We start from the raw sequence: 15,936 nt of genomic DNA, 5'->3' as shown, positions 1-15,936 counted from the left end.
AATGTGCAGTTTTTTTCTTGCCTTCTTATTTCACTATTCTATCTATTTAGATCTAATTTCTGTTTATCAGGATTGGGAACATCTAAAGCAACTACAGTATACCTACTGATATGAAAGTCTGATTAAAGAAAACTGCTCTTGTTACCTCCTCCAAGAGTTGGTGCAGCCTAAATATTTCTCCATACAGCGCCTTAATCTCCCTCATGTTTCCTCGCTCAGTTCTCCATGTCTCTCTAGCCAATCTCCAATGGGCGAGGTCAAGGTCACGGATATCCTCCCGCATGCCTAGTTCAACCTGGGTTCCCTTCTCATTTAGCCTCTTCTTTTTCCTCTTCTTCTGGGTTGAATCGATGTCCTCCTTGCCCTGCCTACAAACCTTTGGGGCAGTAGGGATATTGAGAATAGAACATGGTATATTTTATTTTACGCATTGGATTATTATGTACCTTCCATTGTATTTCATTGATATAGAATATCAATAAGGTATAATGTTGACACTCGATCAAGCCGTAGTTAGTACAACGTTTACACTGATTGTCCATACATGATTAGTCTGGACCACTTTAGTGGGTCGTAGATTTATCTTGCAGATGGGACTTACATTAAGGCTGGGGAGTTGTGAGGAGTTGTGAGGCTGGTGTGTTCTGGGCCTGTGGAGTTCAGTAGTTCCTGTGCAGAAATCGTCCTGTGCAGTCCGATTTGCCCATGGCTAGAAATGAAAATGATGACAAACATGCAGTTAGTAATGAGGTTATTGTTATTTTCAATCTTAGAAAAGCTCATAGACCTGTATGTCAAAGTGATGATTTTAAATCACTGGAGTTTTGACTATGAGGGTGGTGAGAGAAAAGAGATTCTAACCATTCTTATGATGAGCCTTGGGAAGGAGAACTTTCCCATAGTTCCTTCAATTACAGTAATCCTGAAAAAGGTACAATATGGCTTAAAAATATTATTATATTATTTAAATCATCACAATTAAATTGTGTCACAAAGTAGGCCTTTTCACACTAAATCACAAGTGGTCACAACTACTTACCACCAATCAATCAGTTCAAAAATAACCATCCAAAATATAGCAATGATTTTGACCCTGAATTGAACTTGTAAGTGTTGCCGTAAATGGCAAACCATTTAGGCTGTCATCAGAATACAATTATTTATGACATCACAATTGTGATGTAATGTGGTGCCATGGGAGACCACACCCACCCTGACAGACAACAAATCACCAGAGCCACATAGGCCTATTAACCAATTAATCCACTTCTATTTTTGAAATACAGTATTTTTAGTACTAGTAAGCTCATAAACATAGTAAAAACCACACTGTAGCAATGTGTATCACTTCACAGCTACTGTCCATGATGCATCATGAGTGTTTGTCCTCTGATGGGACCCTATTCCCTACATAGTGTACTACTTTTGAACATGGCTGATAATGTACTTTATAGGGTTGATTTGGGATGCACAAGGACTATGTAAAAAAATACCTTTGTTCGTCCTCACAATCAGTTTCGCGTTGACATTAACTCTTTTTGCTAAGTGAAAATCATGGGACAACAAGAAAGAAATGTATTCATAATAAAAACTGTACGTGTTGTAATTTCAATGTAGATTCCAGTTGTAAATGGTAGACATTGTACAACAAGGTAACTCTTCAGGATGTGGCAGAGTATGAAAATCTTTGCACTGTCTCTGATGCAGGTGTTTTTTCCCCCCACTCATTATGACATCACTGTGACGTCATATGGGGGACACTTTGCCCGAGTTTGGCATCTCCGGGGATAATGTGCTGTGTGCAGACCACTTTCACGCATATGCACTAGTGCAATCATTGTATTTCCCCCTGCATGAATGTACAATTGCAACATTACAGATTTTTTTACAATTGTGCGTCACCCTATGGGACTCCCCAATCATGGCCGAATGTGATACAGCCTGGATTCAAACCAGGGACTGTAGGGACGCCTCTTGCACTGAGATGCAGTGCTTCAGACCGCTTCGCCACTCGGAAGGCCAATATAAATGCAACTTCAAAGAATTTACTGAGTTACAGTCAATATAAGGAGGTCAATTGAAATGAATTCATTAGTCTGGATTTCATTAGTATGGATTTCACATGACTGTACAGGGTGGGCCTTGGAGGGCGCACCCACTTGCAGCCAGGCCCAGCCAATCAGAATGAGTTTGTCCCCACAAAAGGCATTATTATATGCAAATACTTGTCAGCCTCCCTCCCAGCGTGGCTACAAATTCTCTAAAAAAATGTTCGAGGAACCTTATGGTTGAAAAATTAACATTCAATTGTCTAGCAACAGCTCTGGTGGACATTCCTGCAGTCAGCATGCCAATTGCACACTCCCTCAAAACTTGAGGCATCTGTGGCATTGTATTGTGACAAAACTGCGTATTTTAGGGGATTTTTATTGTCCCCAGCACAAGGTGCACCTGTGTAATGATCATGCTATTTAATCAGCTTCTTGATATGCCACACCTGTCAGGTGGATGGATTACCTTGGCAAAGGAGAAACACTCACTAACAGCGATGTAAACAAATTTGTGCACAAAATGAGAGAAATAAGCTTTTTTTGCATATGGAATATTTTTCAGATTTTTTATTTCAGCTCATGAAACATGGGACCAACACTTTACATGTGTGTATATTTCTGTTCAGTGTACATTTCCAAGGCAACGAATCCTCTAAAACGAACCTTCTCTGGGGTAGGCTAACTCGGAGCTTTCTCATATATCCTGAATGAAGTGTCTGATTTGCGAGGATAAACGAAATCAGATCGATAGGAGTGGGGGAGGAAGGGGCTTGTGTATTGATAAGCATATCAAAGTCGTTAACAATAGATAATAAAATATGGCACTTTTGCCCATAAGATGGCTCTAATTTGGACTATTTTACACCATAGCCTGATAAAATTTGCAATAACTATTCTAGAGTAAAGACGTCCCCATACATAGGTTCAGTTTGCTCCTAGCAGAACTCGGCTAGGCGATGCAAACTTCTGTGCTCACACTTCTAAAGACCTTGGCTTGAAAAACTAGGAGAAAGAGGCAATATTACTGTTTGTCTCTCTTGAGCCACCGTAGTAACAATATAGCCAGAAACACTTCCTCAAAGTAGATACATCAAGAAATCTGTATTGAATTTTTTATGTTTTTGCAGAGGAGGTCTTAGACGCGCAATTACACATCAGTTTAGTGCAGTAATTCTCAAGTGAATGATAGCAAACACTTCATTGAAGAATCCCGTCCATAGTTCCCACCCCTACTGTGAACCAATCACTGATGAAGGAGTGTAGACTTTGACTACCAAACTTCGACTTGCCTCAACAAAAGAATTGGTGTATGCAAACAGCTGAAAAAAAACCTACCAAACACCAAAATGAACAAAAACTTCACAAAATGTATAAGCTTAAACTGTTTTGACTGGGAAGCATGTGACAGCCTTTTGCGGCAGGTGGACCAGCAAAATCCACCATCGTAGTACGGATGAAGCCTGAGCTGGAATGTGAAGCTAACTGAAGCTGGCTAGATTTAAAAGACCCTGAGTAGATCTAGCTTGCTTCTTGGTATACCACTCTGGGAACACTCTGGACATACGACATGGGCTCTATGCTACATTATGGACAGTACTGTTCACTACTCTATACTATGGATGCACATTACCACTGTCTATACTGCACTATACATGAACACTAACACTGTCTACACGGTTTCCCACAGCAGATATTTATTTTCTGTCAATAGGGAGCCCACCATCATAGCCAGATCCACGACAAGATATCAGAGATTGGCCAGAGAACACATAGGACTGAACTAAACATCCAGAAAGTCTGACCGCTCTACAACTGTGGCTGTATGACATGCTATATGCTTTTTGACCAGACGGCATCAGATACATGGCCTACACATACTAAGACAGAGGAGCGCTGTTTTGCTGTCTCGGATGCTTTATCTGAGGTTGATGTGTCTTTCTGTCAATAGTGTGCAACTGCAGCCCACATTTCGGGGTGTTCCTGCATGAGGGCATTCCTGCATCTGCTACATTACGCACAGTACTGCTCACTATATACTATGGATGCACATTAACACTGTCTATACTGGTCAAGGGAGGAGGATTGGAGGGAAAGAGAGAGGAGGTTGAAAAGACTGAGGGAGGCAGAGGATGGGTTTGTATCTGTTGAAGATAGCAATGACAAGGGAGAGAGTGTGTCGAGGAAGATTGCTATCAAGTTCAAACAGAGTGGGCCGGACACCAGTTTGAGTTCTGTAGGTGAAATGGAAGGGGTAGAAGTTGTTGTGAGGAGCTTGGAGCCCAATTCTTCCATTGATGGGCATGGTTATGATAAAGATACGATTGGTTCAGTGGGAGTAAGATTTTTGAAGAAGGTGGAACCAGGCCTTTTGTCTGATCCATGGTCGGTTTCAAGTTGGGTGGAAAAGATGGTGGGTGCCGTTGAGTCGGTGAAGGTAACCCTAAGTGGAGGTGTCTGGTGCGAGAGAGGCAGGTTTAGGTGGCCAGGGTCATTGTAGTGCAGAAGATGTTGTATGCGGAGGAAGTGAAGAAGGTAGTGGAGGGTGAGGGATTCAGAGAGAATCCCTGTGAATAGTAGATCTTTGCCAGAACAGAGGGATAGGCCAATGAGTGATATATGTTTCAGTGAGGTTGGCTTAGCATTCATAGCAATTGTTATCTGCTGTACCGTAGAGATGACACGTAAGTCATAGAAAATAGATGTTGTGGTGGCAGCTGCAGAGAAGTACTTGGGGGTACGAGAGAAGAGTTACAGGGTGTGTTGAGTGGTAGTGTCTCGTCCTCTCGGGTCGTTGGCCCGGGGTAGGTTAAGATAGGGTTAAAGCAGTGGAATAAGGTGATGGGTTTTAATGAGTGTAGGGTTAGTTAGTAGAGTCATTAAATATATATATTTTTTTAAATTTTCACGTTTCCCCTTTTCCCATTTTGTATCACAAAGGTAATGGATTCATACGATAGTTCAGTAGAGGGCGATAATGCAACATATTGGATGCCAACCGTCTTTAAACCTCACCGAAGAAGGAGAAGGAGAACACACCTGTTCTTTTGTGATTGCTGCCCTACCCACTATTTGACTGGAAGGAGAGCTATTGAACACATTTGTTTGTGCTGTTTCTCTGGTTGTTTTTTTTCTCCCAAATCTTGGGGGACAATCGTTGTTTCAACATGGTTTGGTTTCTGATTCTCATCTGGGTTGTCCAAGGTAGGACCAGTCATTTTGTTTTCGTGACATCCTACTTTTGAGTGTTTTCCATTTGAGTTAGGCCAGGCCAGTTCCACTGTAGACGCCAATTGGTTCACCATGTTATTATGTAACATGTATTATGTTACCCTTGTGTATTTCAGTGGGCAGTGTTCCCATCACCAATTTGACAAATGCTACTACTTCAAATTCTACTTTCCCTGCCACAGGTAAGCAGGCCTGCATTGGGGACCACTCATTTCGTAAGGTTACAGACTGAAAACTAGGCCTGTTTACCATTTTTAGTTCATGTAGGCCAGCCCCACTGCAAAACTGTTGTTCTGTTCCTCTTTATATTTTCTTTCTGTTTTTCAGTGGACAATTCTACAAACCCCATCAACAATTCTACAAATGTGACTTTCACTGCCACAGGTAGGCCTCTACTGTGATTCTCAAGTCAATCTCTTGGTGTGATGGGCCTAAAGAAACAATTCCATTGGTTTTCTTCAAGTTCATGGCTTATCTATCAAAAATAAAATATTGCAAAATGTGTTTAATGTTAACAATTGCCTTTAGGTTCTACTGCCTCAATGGGACCACGCCACAGACAAAATGATTGGGTTAAAATGCCTGAAACCAGAGAAGGTAACGCATTCATTAGATGAAGCGCACAATCCTGGACCTCTACTGCGAGGTCTGGACTTTAATGGCACTGGAGGTAGTGACTTGTAACTAGTACATGTTGTATCAGTGTGGTTGTTTCAGACCCTCTCTCTGTTACAGAGGACTTACAGTTCGACCTTGCTATCGTGGAGGGAGACATTCTGGTTTCGGTGAGTCTATTATCCCTGCTTTCTGTCCTGTTACTGCATATTTTTTTTTAGGCTGATGAATCAGATTGATACCACCTTCTGGTATACACAGCCTGAAGCTAATGACTGCAAAATCATTCAAGCCAGATTGTTGAACAGAATTACATTTGAACTTGCTCTACCGGTTGTCCATGGTGTTGGTCCTTCAGATGGTTGAAATTTGAGCCAAAATATCCACAGGAAAAATATACAATGCATGCATACTAACTGAAGTGCCAGGTGATAGAAATTTCAACTTCAGTACCGCCACTCTAAAAAGTTGTGTTAACAGTACTTTCCTGTGGATATTTTGACCATCTGAAGGATCAACACCACGGACCACCAGTAGAGTAAGTTTCAATGTCGTTTTATTCAACATTCTGTCTTGTAAAGAAACCTTGAACGATTTTGCAGTCATTAGTTTCAGTCTGTGTATACCAGAAGCTGGTACAGTGCCTTATTCAAGCTGTCAAATTGGTTGTTGATTACTACTAAACAACCATTTTCAGGTCTTGCCGTAGATTTGTCAGAACTGTAACTTGGCCACTCGGGAACATTGTCTTCTTGCTAAGCAACTCCAGTGCAGATTTGCACTTGTGTTTTAGGTTCTTGTCCTGCAGAAAGGTGAATTATGCTCCCAGTGTCTGGTAGTCTTCCCTGTGGCTTAGTTGGTAGAGCAAGGTGTTTGCAACGCCAGCAGGGTGTGTGCAACGCCAGGGTTGTGGGTTCGATTCCCACGGGGGGCCAGTACAAAAAAAAAGCATGAAATGGTATGATATGTATGTATTCACTACTGTAAGTCGCTCTGGATAAGGGCGTCTGCTAAATGACTAAAATGTAAAAAAAAATGGTAGAACAGACTAAACCAGGATTTCCTCTAGGATCTTAAATCCCTGAGCGGTTTCCTTCTTCTCTGGCAACTGACTTAGGAAAGACACCTGTATCTTTGTATGGACTGGGTGTATTGATTCACCATCCAAAGTGTAATTATTAACTTCACCATGCTCGAAGGGATATTCAATGTCTGCTTTTTTACCCATCTACCAATAGGTGCCTTATGCAAGTTATTTGAAAACCAATAGGTCGTTGTAGTTAAATATGTTTGAAATTCACTGCTTGTTCGAGACCTTACAGATAATTGTATGCGTGGGTTACAGAGATGAGGTAGTCATTCAAAATTCATGTTACTCACTATTGCACAGTGAGTCATGCAAATAATAGATTTATTGTGTCGGCCAGTGACGACAATCTCAATTTAAATCGTAGTGGGCGTTGCCAATTGCACAGTTTTAGTTTATTATTTAGGTGATTTTTTTCCTTTTTTTTCTTCTAAAATATCTTCAAATATATATACAGTGGGGAGAACAGGTATTTGATACACTGCCGATTTTGCAGGTTTCCCTACTCACAAAGCATGTAGAGGTCTGTAATTTTTATCATAGGTACACTTCAACTGTGAGAGACGGAACCTAAAACAAAAATCCAGAATCACATTGTATGATTTTTAAGTAATTAATTTGCATTTTATTGCATGACATAAGTATTTGATCACCTACCAACCAGTAAGAATTCCGGCTCTCACAGACCTGTTAGTTTTTCTTTAAGAAGCCCTCCTGTTCTCCACTCATTACCTGTATTAACTGCACCTGTTTGAACTCTTTACCTGTATAAAAGACAACTGTCCACACACTCAAACAGACTCCAACCTCTCCACAATGGCCAAGACCAGAGAGCTGTGTAAGGACCTCAGGGATAAAATTGTAGACCTGCACAAGGCTAGGATGGGCTACAGGACAATAGGCAAGCAGCTTGGTGAGAAGGCAACAACTGTTGGCGCAATTATTAGAAAATGGAAGAAGTTCAAGATGACGGTCAATCACCCTCGGTCTGGGGCTCCATGCAAGATCTCACCTCGTGGGGCATCAATGATCATGAGGAAGGTGAGGGATCAGCCCAGAACTACACGGCAGGACCTGGTCAATGACCTGAAGAGAGCTGGGACCACAGTCTCAAAGAAAACCATTAGTAACACACTACGACGTCATGGATTAAAATCCTGCAGCGCATGCAAGATCCCCCTGCTCAAGCCAGCACATGTCCAGGCCCGTCTGAAGTTTGCCAATGATCATCTGGATGATCCAGAGGAGGAATGGGAGAAGTTCATGTGGTCTGATGAGACAAAAATAGAGCTTTTTGGTCTAAACTCCACTCGCCGTGTTTGGAGGAAGAAGAAGGAAGAGTACAACCCCAAGAACACCATCCCAAACGTGAAGCATGGAGGTGGAAACATCATTCTTTGGGGATGCTTTTCTGCAAAGGGGAGAGGACGACTACACCGTATTGAGGGGAAGATGGATGGGGCCATGTATCGCGAGATCTTGGCCAACAACCTCCTTCCCTCAGAAAGAGCATTGAAGATGGGTCGTGGCTGGGTCTTCCAGCATGACATCGACCCGAAACACACAGCCATGGCAACTAAGGAGTGGCTCCGTAAGAAGCATCTCAAGGTCCTGGAGTGGCCTAGCCAGTCTCCAGACCGGAACCCAATAGAAATCTTTGGAGGGAGCTGAAAGTCCGTATTGCCCAGCGACAGCCCCGAAACCTGAAGGATCTGGAGAAGGTCTGTATGGAGGAGTGGGCCAAAATCCCTGCTGCAGTGTGTGCAAACCTGGTCAAGAACTACAGGAAACGTATGATCTCTGCAATTGCAAACAAAGGTTTCTGTACCAAATATTAAGTTCTGCTTTTCTGATGTATCAAATACTTATGTCATGCAATAAAATGCAAATGAATTACTTAATCATACAATGTGATTTTTGGATTTTTGTTTTAGATTCCGTCTCTCACAGTTGAAGTGTACCTATGATAAAAATTACAGACCTCTACATGCTTTGTAAGTAGGAAACACTGCCGATTTTTGCAGGTTATCAAATACTTGTTCTCCCCACTGTGTGTGTATATATATATTAGTCTACAAAACATTCGGAACACCTAACATTGAGTTGCACCCCCCTTTGCCCTCAGAAAAGCCTCAATTCGTCAGGGCATGGACTCTACAAGGTGTCAAGCATTCCACAGGAATGCTGGCCCCATGATTTCCTCAATGCTTCCCACCATTGTGCCCAGTTGGCTGGTAGTGGATCTCTAATCCGAAATGGCTCGTTCCATCTCATCCCACAGATACTTAATTGGATTGCAATCTGGTGACTGGTCAGGCCACTGCACTAAGCTGAATTCACTGTAATTTTCGTGGAACCATTCCTGGACAATCCTAGCCTTGTGGCATGGGGCATTATCCTGCTGAAAAAATCAATTCACAGATGGATACACTGCATTTACATTACATTTACGTCATTTAGCAGACGCTCTTATCCAGAGCGACTTAAAAATTGGTGCAATCACCTCACAATAGTACATCTATCTTTTTTAGGGGGGGAGGAGGGTTAGAAGGATTACTTTATCCTATCCCAGGTATTCCTTAAAGAGGTGGGGTTTCAGGTGTCTCCGGAAGGTGGTGATTGACTCCGCTGTCCTGGCGTCGTGAGGGAGCTTGTTCCACCATTTGGGTGCCAGAGCAGTGAACAGTTTTGACTGGGCTGAGCGGGAACTGTGCTTCCGCAGAGGTAGGGAGGCGAGCAGGCCAGAGGTGGATGAACGCAGTGCCCTTTGGGTGTAGGGACTGATCAGAGCCTGAAGGTACAGAGGTGCCGTTCCCCTCACGGCTCCGTAGGCAAGCACTGCTGCCAGGAAGGGATGCACCTGATTTTCAATTATGTTAAGACATTCAAACGTTGCTCAACTTTTATCATGGGGCCCAACGTGTGCCATGAAAAGGCACCCCAAAGCATACCACTGCCACTCACCAGCCTGTAATGTTGACAAACGGCATGATGGATGCATGTGGTTTTCTTCATACCCTAGTCCTCCCATCAGCGTGAAATTGCAAAAAAACGGCATTTATCATACCAGACGTTTTTCCAATTCTCCTGTGTCCAGTGTTTCCTTAGTCCACTGCAACAAGTTTTTTGCTGAAAGAAGTGGAACTCTGCCATACCCCATTTGTGTCAAGGTTCTACGAGCTGAGCATTTTTGGGGTCTTTGGGAACAAATGTTTTACTGGACTGTCAATTGACTATAACTGTAGCCCGTCTGTTGCTCTGCACAATTCGTGTCACCCATTTTCGACCACTGGACTGCCATTGGCTGGATGTCCTTTGGGTGGTGGACCATTCTTAACACACACACGGGAAACTGAGTGTGAAATACCCAGCAACGTTGCAGTTCTTGACACACTCAAACTGGTGAGTCTGGTACCTACCATACCCTGATCAAAGGTACTTCAATATTTTGTCCTGCCCATTCACCCTCTGAATGGCATATAGATATGATCCATGGTCTCTTCATATACACTGATTGAACAGGTGACCTCAATAAGGATCATAGCATTCACCTGGTCAGTCTGTCATGGAAAGTACACTGTATATTGCTCCTTTCTTTTTTTTCTACATACTTAGTCTGGTTTTAGTCATTTAAGTGAATACTGAAATAGTTTGACCATTTTAGAACTTAAAAACATTCATAGGGGAAACGCGGAAATAACAATTGAATTAATCTGAGGCCTATACTCTCTAGCGACAGCTGGATTTAAGACTAGGTGTTTGTCCTACAGGAAGACCGATTAGCTGTGAAGTCACTTTGGCCTGAGAATGAAGGCGTCGCTTCTATCCCCTACAAGATCAACGATTATCTGGGTGAGTGTCGAATACAGTAGGAGAGATGAACACTGTAACACTAGATGTTTTCTAATACAGTGAGAATGATATGCACCGTCTAATGGTAGATTGTCTCTGATCCACACAGTGGACAGAAAGGAAACTATACTAGCAGCGTTCAAGCTTATTTCAGACCAGACGTGTATCCGCTTCCACGAATACACCAATGAGATGAACTACATAGAGTTCATCTCTGGGACAGGGTGAGTCCAAAGTGGGCACATTAACACATTCTCTCCTTCCCAGCAGTTTCCAGTTAACTCACAACCTCTCCTTCCTTTTCCTGTGTTCAATCCTTTATTTTTCCTCTCTTCCTGTCATATCCCCTCTTTCTCCTCCATTTCTCTCCTCCCGCTTCTCTCACCTTTATCTCTCTTCGCTTAACTCTAGCTGTGCGTCGTATGTAGGTTTCCAGGGCGGGGCCCAGTCTGTGTACTTCGGTAGAGCCTGTAACGTGGGGAACCTGTGTCATGAGCTGATGCATGCCCTGGGCCTGCACCACGAGCACACACGGCCAGACCGTGACCAATACGTCACCATACAGTGGGACAACGTGGTCCCAGGTAACTCACACCAACACAACATACTAAACCACCTCAGGGGCAGTGCATGTGGATCAGGGGCAGGGCTGGTCAATTTGTCCCATGAAGAGCTGCAGTGTGCAGGCTTTAGTAGCAGCCCAACACTAACATACCTGATTCAGCTTTTTGTGGTCTGGAGTGAAGACCGTATAGAATAACTATTGACATTTAGTATTTTATTAGGTACTGCCTAAGCAGCAGTTACTCTTCCTGGGGTCCACACAACATGAAACACTACATACCACAAGGACAGAACCACTTTAGTTTAAAATAAGAATAGTCTTTCATACATTTATGCCTTAACGTTCCATTTATCATGTACTTATTATAACGGAAATACTGCAGCCATTCATTTCCCCATACATTGCAACCCTTTTCTCTACTGTTGAAGTTGCTTTGTCTAAGCAGGTCCTGATAGCCTAATATCAGAGCTACCTTGAATCCTGATATCCTAATCTCACAGCACCAGTTCTGTAAACACCAGAGAATCTTACACCAGTAACCATCAGTGTTCTTCAGTTTGAGACCAATACTATGCATAACTATGTATTTCAGACTCATTTCCAATTATGTAGAATTAAACTGAATTCGTTTACTCCTGTGAATTTTCCCTGGCGTGAACGCAGCAACCTTGTTCGCTAAATTTGCCTGACGCGAATAACACTACGTTGTCATCTACAGTTACCACCCGTAATGGGTATCCTGGTGTAAAATATACCTTTTACAGTTGCCACCCGTAATGGGTATCCTGGGATAACATGTAAGCTCGTTTTGAAGGCAGTTTTGTTACATTACCACCCGCAATGGGTTTCATTAGGTAAGATGAAATATTCATGCCTTGAATCCTGTAGAGTTTCCTCCTGCTAGAGGTTCAACTTAATGGTTTCCATCTCAACTTGTCTACATTTCCATTTTCATTCCCCTATATCACATTCACACCCAGCAGTGTCCACCAGTCACATCTGCCTCTTTTAACTTCCAGGAAAAGAAAATAATTTTAAGGTGAAGAAAGGAGACACTCAGGACCTGCCCTATGACTACGACTCCATAATGCACTACGGAACGTCAGTCATACTCCTCTCCTCCTTATTCCCACTAAAGTCCTAATTTTACTCACCTTGTTTTTAAACTGCTAGCAATAAGTAAATATTAGTTTTGTGACTGTGTACAGTCGTGGGCAAAAGTATATTTGTGTCATTCTCAACATTTTCAGTCTGCTGCCTCAGTTTGTATGATGGCAATTTGCATATACTCCAGAATGTTATAAAGAGTGATCAGATGAATTGCAATTAATTGCGAAGTCCCTCTTTGCCATGAAAATGAACTGAATCCCCCAAAAACATTTCCGCTGCATATCAGCCCTGCCACAAAAGGACCAGCTGATCTCATGTCAGTGATTCTCTCGTTAACACAGGTGTGAGTGTTGATGAGGACAAGGCTGGAGATCACTCTGTCATGCTGATTGAGTTCGAATAACAGACTGGAAGCTTCAAAAGGAGGGTGGTGCTTGGAATCATTGTTCTTCCTCTGTCAACCATTGTTACCTGCAAGGAAACACGTGCCGTCATCATTGCTTTGCACAAAAAGGGCTTCGCAGGCAAGGATATTGCTGCCAGTAAGATTGCGCCTAAATCAACCATTTATCGCATCATCAAGAACTTCAAGGAGAGCGGTTCAATTGTTGTGAAGAAGACTTTCTTGGGTGCCCTGAAGCCCAGCAAGCGCCAGGACTGTCTCCTAAAGTTGATTCAGCTGCGCGATCGGGGCACCACCAGTACAGGAATGGCAGCAGGCAGGTGTGAGTGCATCTGCATGCACAGTGAGGCGAAGACTTTTGGAGGATGTCAAGGAAGGCAGCAAAGAAGCCACTTCTCTCCAGGAAAAACATCAGGGACAGACTGATATTCTGCAAAAGGTACAGGGATTGGACTGCTGAGGACTGGGGTAAAGTCATTTTCTCTGATCAATCCCCTTTCCGATTGTTTGGGGCATCCGGAAAAAAGCTTGTCCGGAGAAGACAAGGTGAGCGCTACCATCAGTCCTGTGTCATGCCAACAGTAAAGCATCCTGAGACCATTCACGTGTGGGGTTGCTTCTCAGCCAAGGTAGTGGGCTCACTCACAATTTTGCCTAAGAACACAGCCATGAATAAAGAATGGTACCAACCATCCAGGAACTGTTTGGTGACGAACAATGCCTTTTCCAGCATGATGGAGCACCTTGCCATAAGGCAAAAGTGATAACTAAGTGGCTCGGGGAACAAAATATCGCTCATTTTGGGTCCATGTTCAGGAAACTCCCCAGACCCTAATCCCAGTGACAACTTGTGGTCAATCCTGAAGAGGCGGGTGGACAAACAAAACCCCACAAATTCTGACAAACTCCAAGCATTGATTATGCAAGAATGGGCTGCCATCAGTCAGGATATGGCCCAGAAGTTCATTGACAGCATGCCAGGGCGGATTGCAGAGGTCTTGAAAAAGAAGGGTCAACACTGCAAATATTGACTCTTTGCATCAACTTGAATGTAATTGTTAATAAAAGCCTTTGACACTTATGAAATGCTTGTAATTATACTTCCGTGTTCCATAGTAACATCTGACAAAAATATCTAAAGACACTGAAGCAGCAAACTTTGTAGAAATTAATATTTGTGTCATTCTCTCAACTTTTGGCCACGACTGTACAGTATCCAGCTCAAGTAACATTTCCCTGTGTGTACTAAATGGTTCCCTATTTAGGTCACTATTGTTTACCTGGGCTCTGGTCAAACTATGTGCACTATATTGGGATTAGGGTGGCATTGTGACGCAGTCCTTGTGTTAAAGTAGCAAGTCCTCTAATCCCCCATTGTTGGGTTTCTCCTGGCAGATACTACTTCTCATCAAACCGTAACCCCACTATTCACTCCAAGAAGAGGGGAGTCCAGATTGGACAGAGAAATCACCTGAGCCCCCTGGACATAACACGCCTTAACAAACTCTATCAATGTGGTAAAGACATGCGCGCACACACAGAGACAGGAAAAATATCAGAGTTGGGCTGCCTTTGTAAATGCAGTCATTATCGCACTGTATTCTAACCATGTTCATGTCTTGTCTTTCACAGAATAACAACGCACAGTTTAGCATTTATGACACCATCGAAGAAGATTTCAACACCGCTGCTGTCGACTGAAGATTCCAACACAAATGGCACTGACATTTTAACTTCTCAACAATGAATAAGTTGAACAAGTCCCTTAAAGCTTTCTGATGGATTATATGTGTGTCTGGCAGCAGGCAGTAGTTTAATTTCTCCTGTGTGCTCTTGCTGCCTTGAATTAGGCCTATACCACTGCACTTGTCTTGGAAATAAATAAAATGACCTAGACTGAAAAGAATCCAGTCAGTGTGATGTTGCTTGCAGTGTTCTGTTTCATTCTATAATGGACCTTCTCAGCTATGCTCATCATACATCCCAAGGTGGGATCAGAGAAGAAGTAGATCTAGCATAGCAGGAGAGACTTAAATTAATGGTGAGTTATTCCTTAAACTTGGCCGACTACCTAGGCAACAAATTATTTAATGTTGATGCTGTATCAGGACTTAGAGAGCAGGGATCATAGACTCACCAAAATAACAATTTCGCCCTCTAGAAGGGTGTACTATGAAACAGGCTTGAGTTGGCGAGGTAACTTTGGTGAACTCTTGAGCTCAACTCAGGATAACCGGTACCATGGAAGTGGCCCACCTTTATGCAAGGAATGCTAAACCAATATACATAAAGATGTATACACACAACCGTTCAAAAGTTTGGGGTCACTTAGAAATGTCCTTGTTTTTGAATGCCTTTTTTGTCCATTAAAATATCAAATTGATCAGAAATAGTGTCGACAATGTTGTAAATAACTATTGTAGCTGGATAAGGCAGATTTTTTTTGTGGAATATCTACAGTTGAAGTCAGAAGTTTACATACGCCTTAGCCAAATACATTTAAACTCAGTTTTAAACAATTCCTGGCATTTAATCCTAGTAAAAATTCCCTGTCTTAGGTCAGTTAGGATCACCACTATATTTTAAGAATGAAATGTCAGAATAATCAAGATTTATTTCCGCTTTTATATCTTTCATCACATTCCCAGTGGGTCAGAAGTTTACACACACTCAATTAGTATTTGGTAGCATTGCCTTTAAATTGTTTAACTTGGGTCAAACATTTTGGGTAGCCTTCCACAAGCTTCCCACAAAAAGTTGGGTGAATTTTGGCCCATTCCTCCTGACAGAACTGTTGTAACTGAGTCAGGTTTGTAGGCCTACTTGCTCTCACACGCTTTTTCAGTTCTGCCCACACATTCTCTATAGGATTGAAGTCGGGGCAATGTGATGGCCACTCCAATACCTTAACTTTGTTGTCCTTCAGCCATTTTGCCACAACTTTGGAAGTATGCTTGGAGTCGTTGTCCATTTGGAAGACCCATTTGCGACCAAGCTTTAACTTCCTGACTGATGTCTTGATGTT

General features: G+C 42.6%; 1 protein-coding gene and 1 long non-coding RNA gene across 2 annotated transcripts; one reads left to right on the top strand and one right to left on the bottom strand.

Annotated features, from left to right (window-relative positions):
* Window positions 1–608: 608 nt before the first annotated feature.
* On the bottom strand, window positions 609–1,124 carry LOC145858665 (uncharacterized). Its single transcript, XR_014379150.1, has 3 exons — window positions 1,040–1,124; window positions 862–922; window positions 609–709 (listed from the first exon to the last, which is right to left on the bottom strand). It is a non-coding gene; the product is annotated as an uncharacterized LOC145858665 (long non-coding RNA).
* A 3,997-nt stretch (window positions 1,125–5,121) lies between these two features.
* LOC145858074 (low choriolytic enzyme-like) lies at window positions 5,122–14,836 on the top strand. Its single transcript, XM_082956225.1, has 11 exons — window positions 5,122–5,252; window positions 5,396–5,461; window positions 5,607–5,663; window positions 5,808–5,876; window positions 6,015–6,064; window positions 10,752–10,833; window positions 10,943–11,057; window positions 11,245–11,417; window positions 12,418–12,499; window positions 14,307–14,428; window positions 14,544–14,836. The coding sequence occupies exons 1-11, from the start codon at window positions 5,216–5,218 to the stop codon at window positions 14,546–14,548; spliced, it is 858 nt and encodes a 285-aa protein (XP_082812351.1). The 5' UTR covers window positions 5,122–5,215; the 3' UTR covers window positions 14,549–14,836.
* The last annotated feature ends 1,100 nt before the right edge of the window (window positions 14,837–15,936 follow it).

Source organism: Salmo salar, chromosome 01 (assembly GCF_965601325.2).
Source record: "Salmo salar chromosome 01, fSalSal1, whole genome shotgun sequence".
Lineage (NCBI taxonomy): Eukaryota > Metazoa > Chordata > Actinopteri > Salmoniformes > Salmonidae > Salmo > Salmo salar.
Note: the sequence above shows the minus strand (reverse complement) of the source record. Positions and strands in the feature narration are given on the sequence as shown.

What these genes read in the sequence shown, in the direction of transcription:
- LOC145858074 (XM_082956225.1), top strand. Translation starts at nt 5,216, where the DNA reads ATGGTTTGGTTTCTGATTCTCATCTGGGTTGTCCAAG. An exon ending in GTGGGACAACGTGGTCCCAG is followed by an intron (nt 11,418 to 12,417) that starts GTAACTCACACC and finishes TTTAACTTCCAG; the next exon opens with GAAAAGAAAATAATTTTAAG. An exon ending in TCCATAATGCACTACGGAAC is followed by an intron (nt 12,500 to 14,306) that starts GTCAGTCATACT and finishes TTCTCCTGGCAG; the next exon opens with ATACTACTTCTCATCAAACC.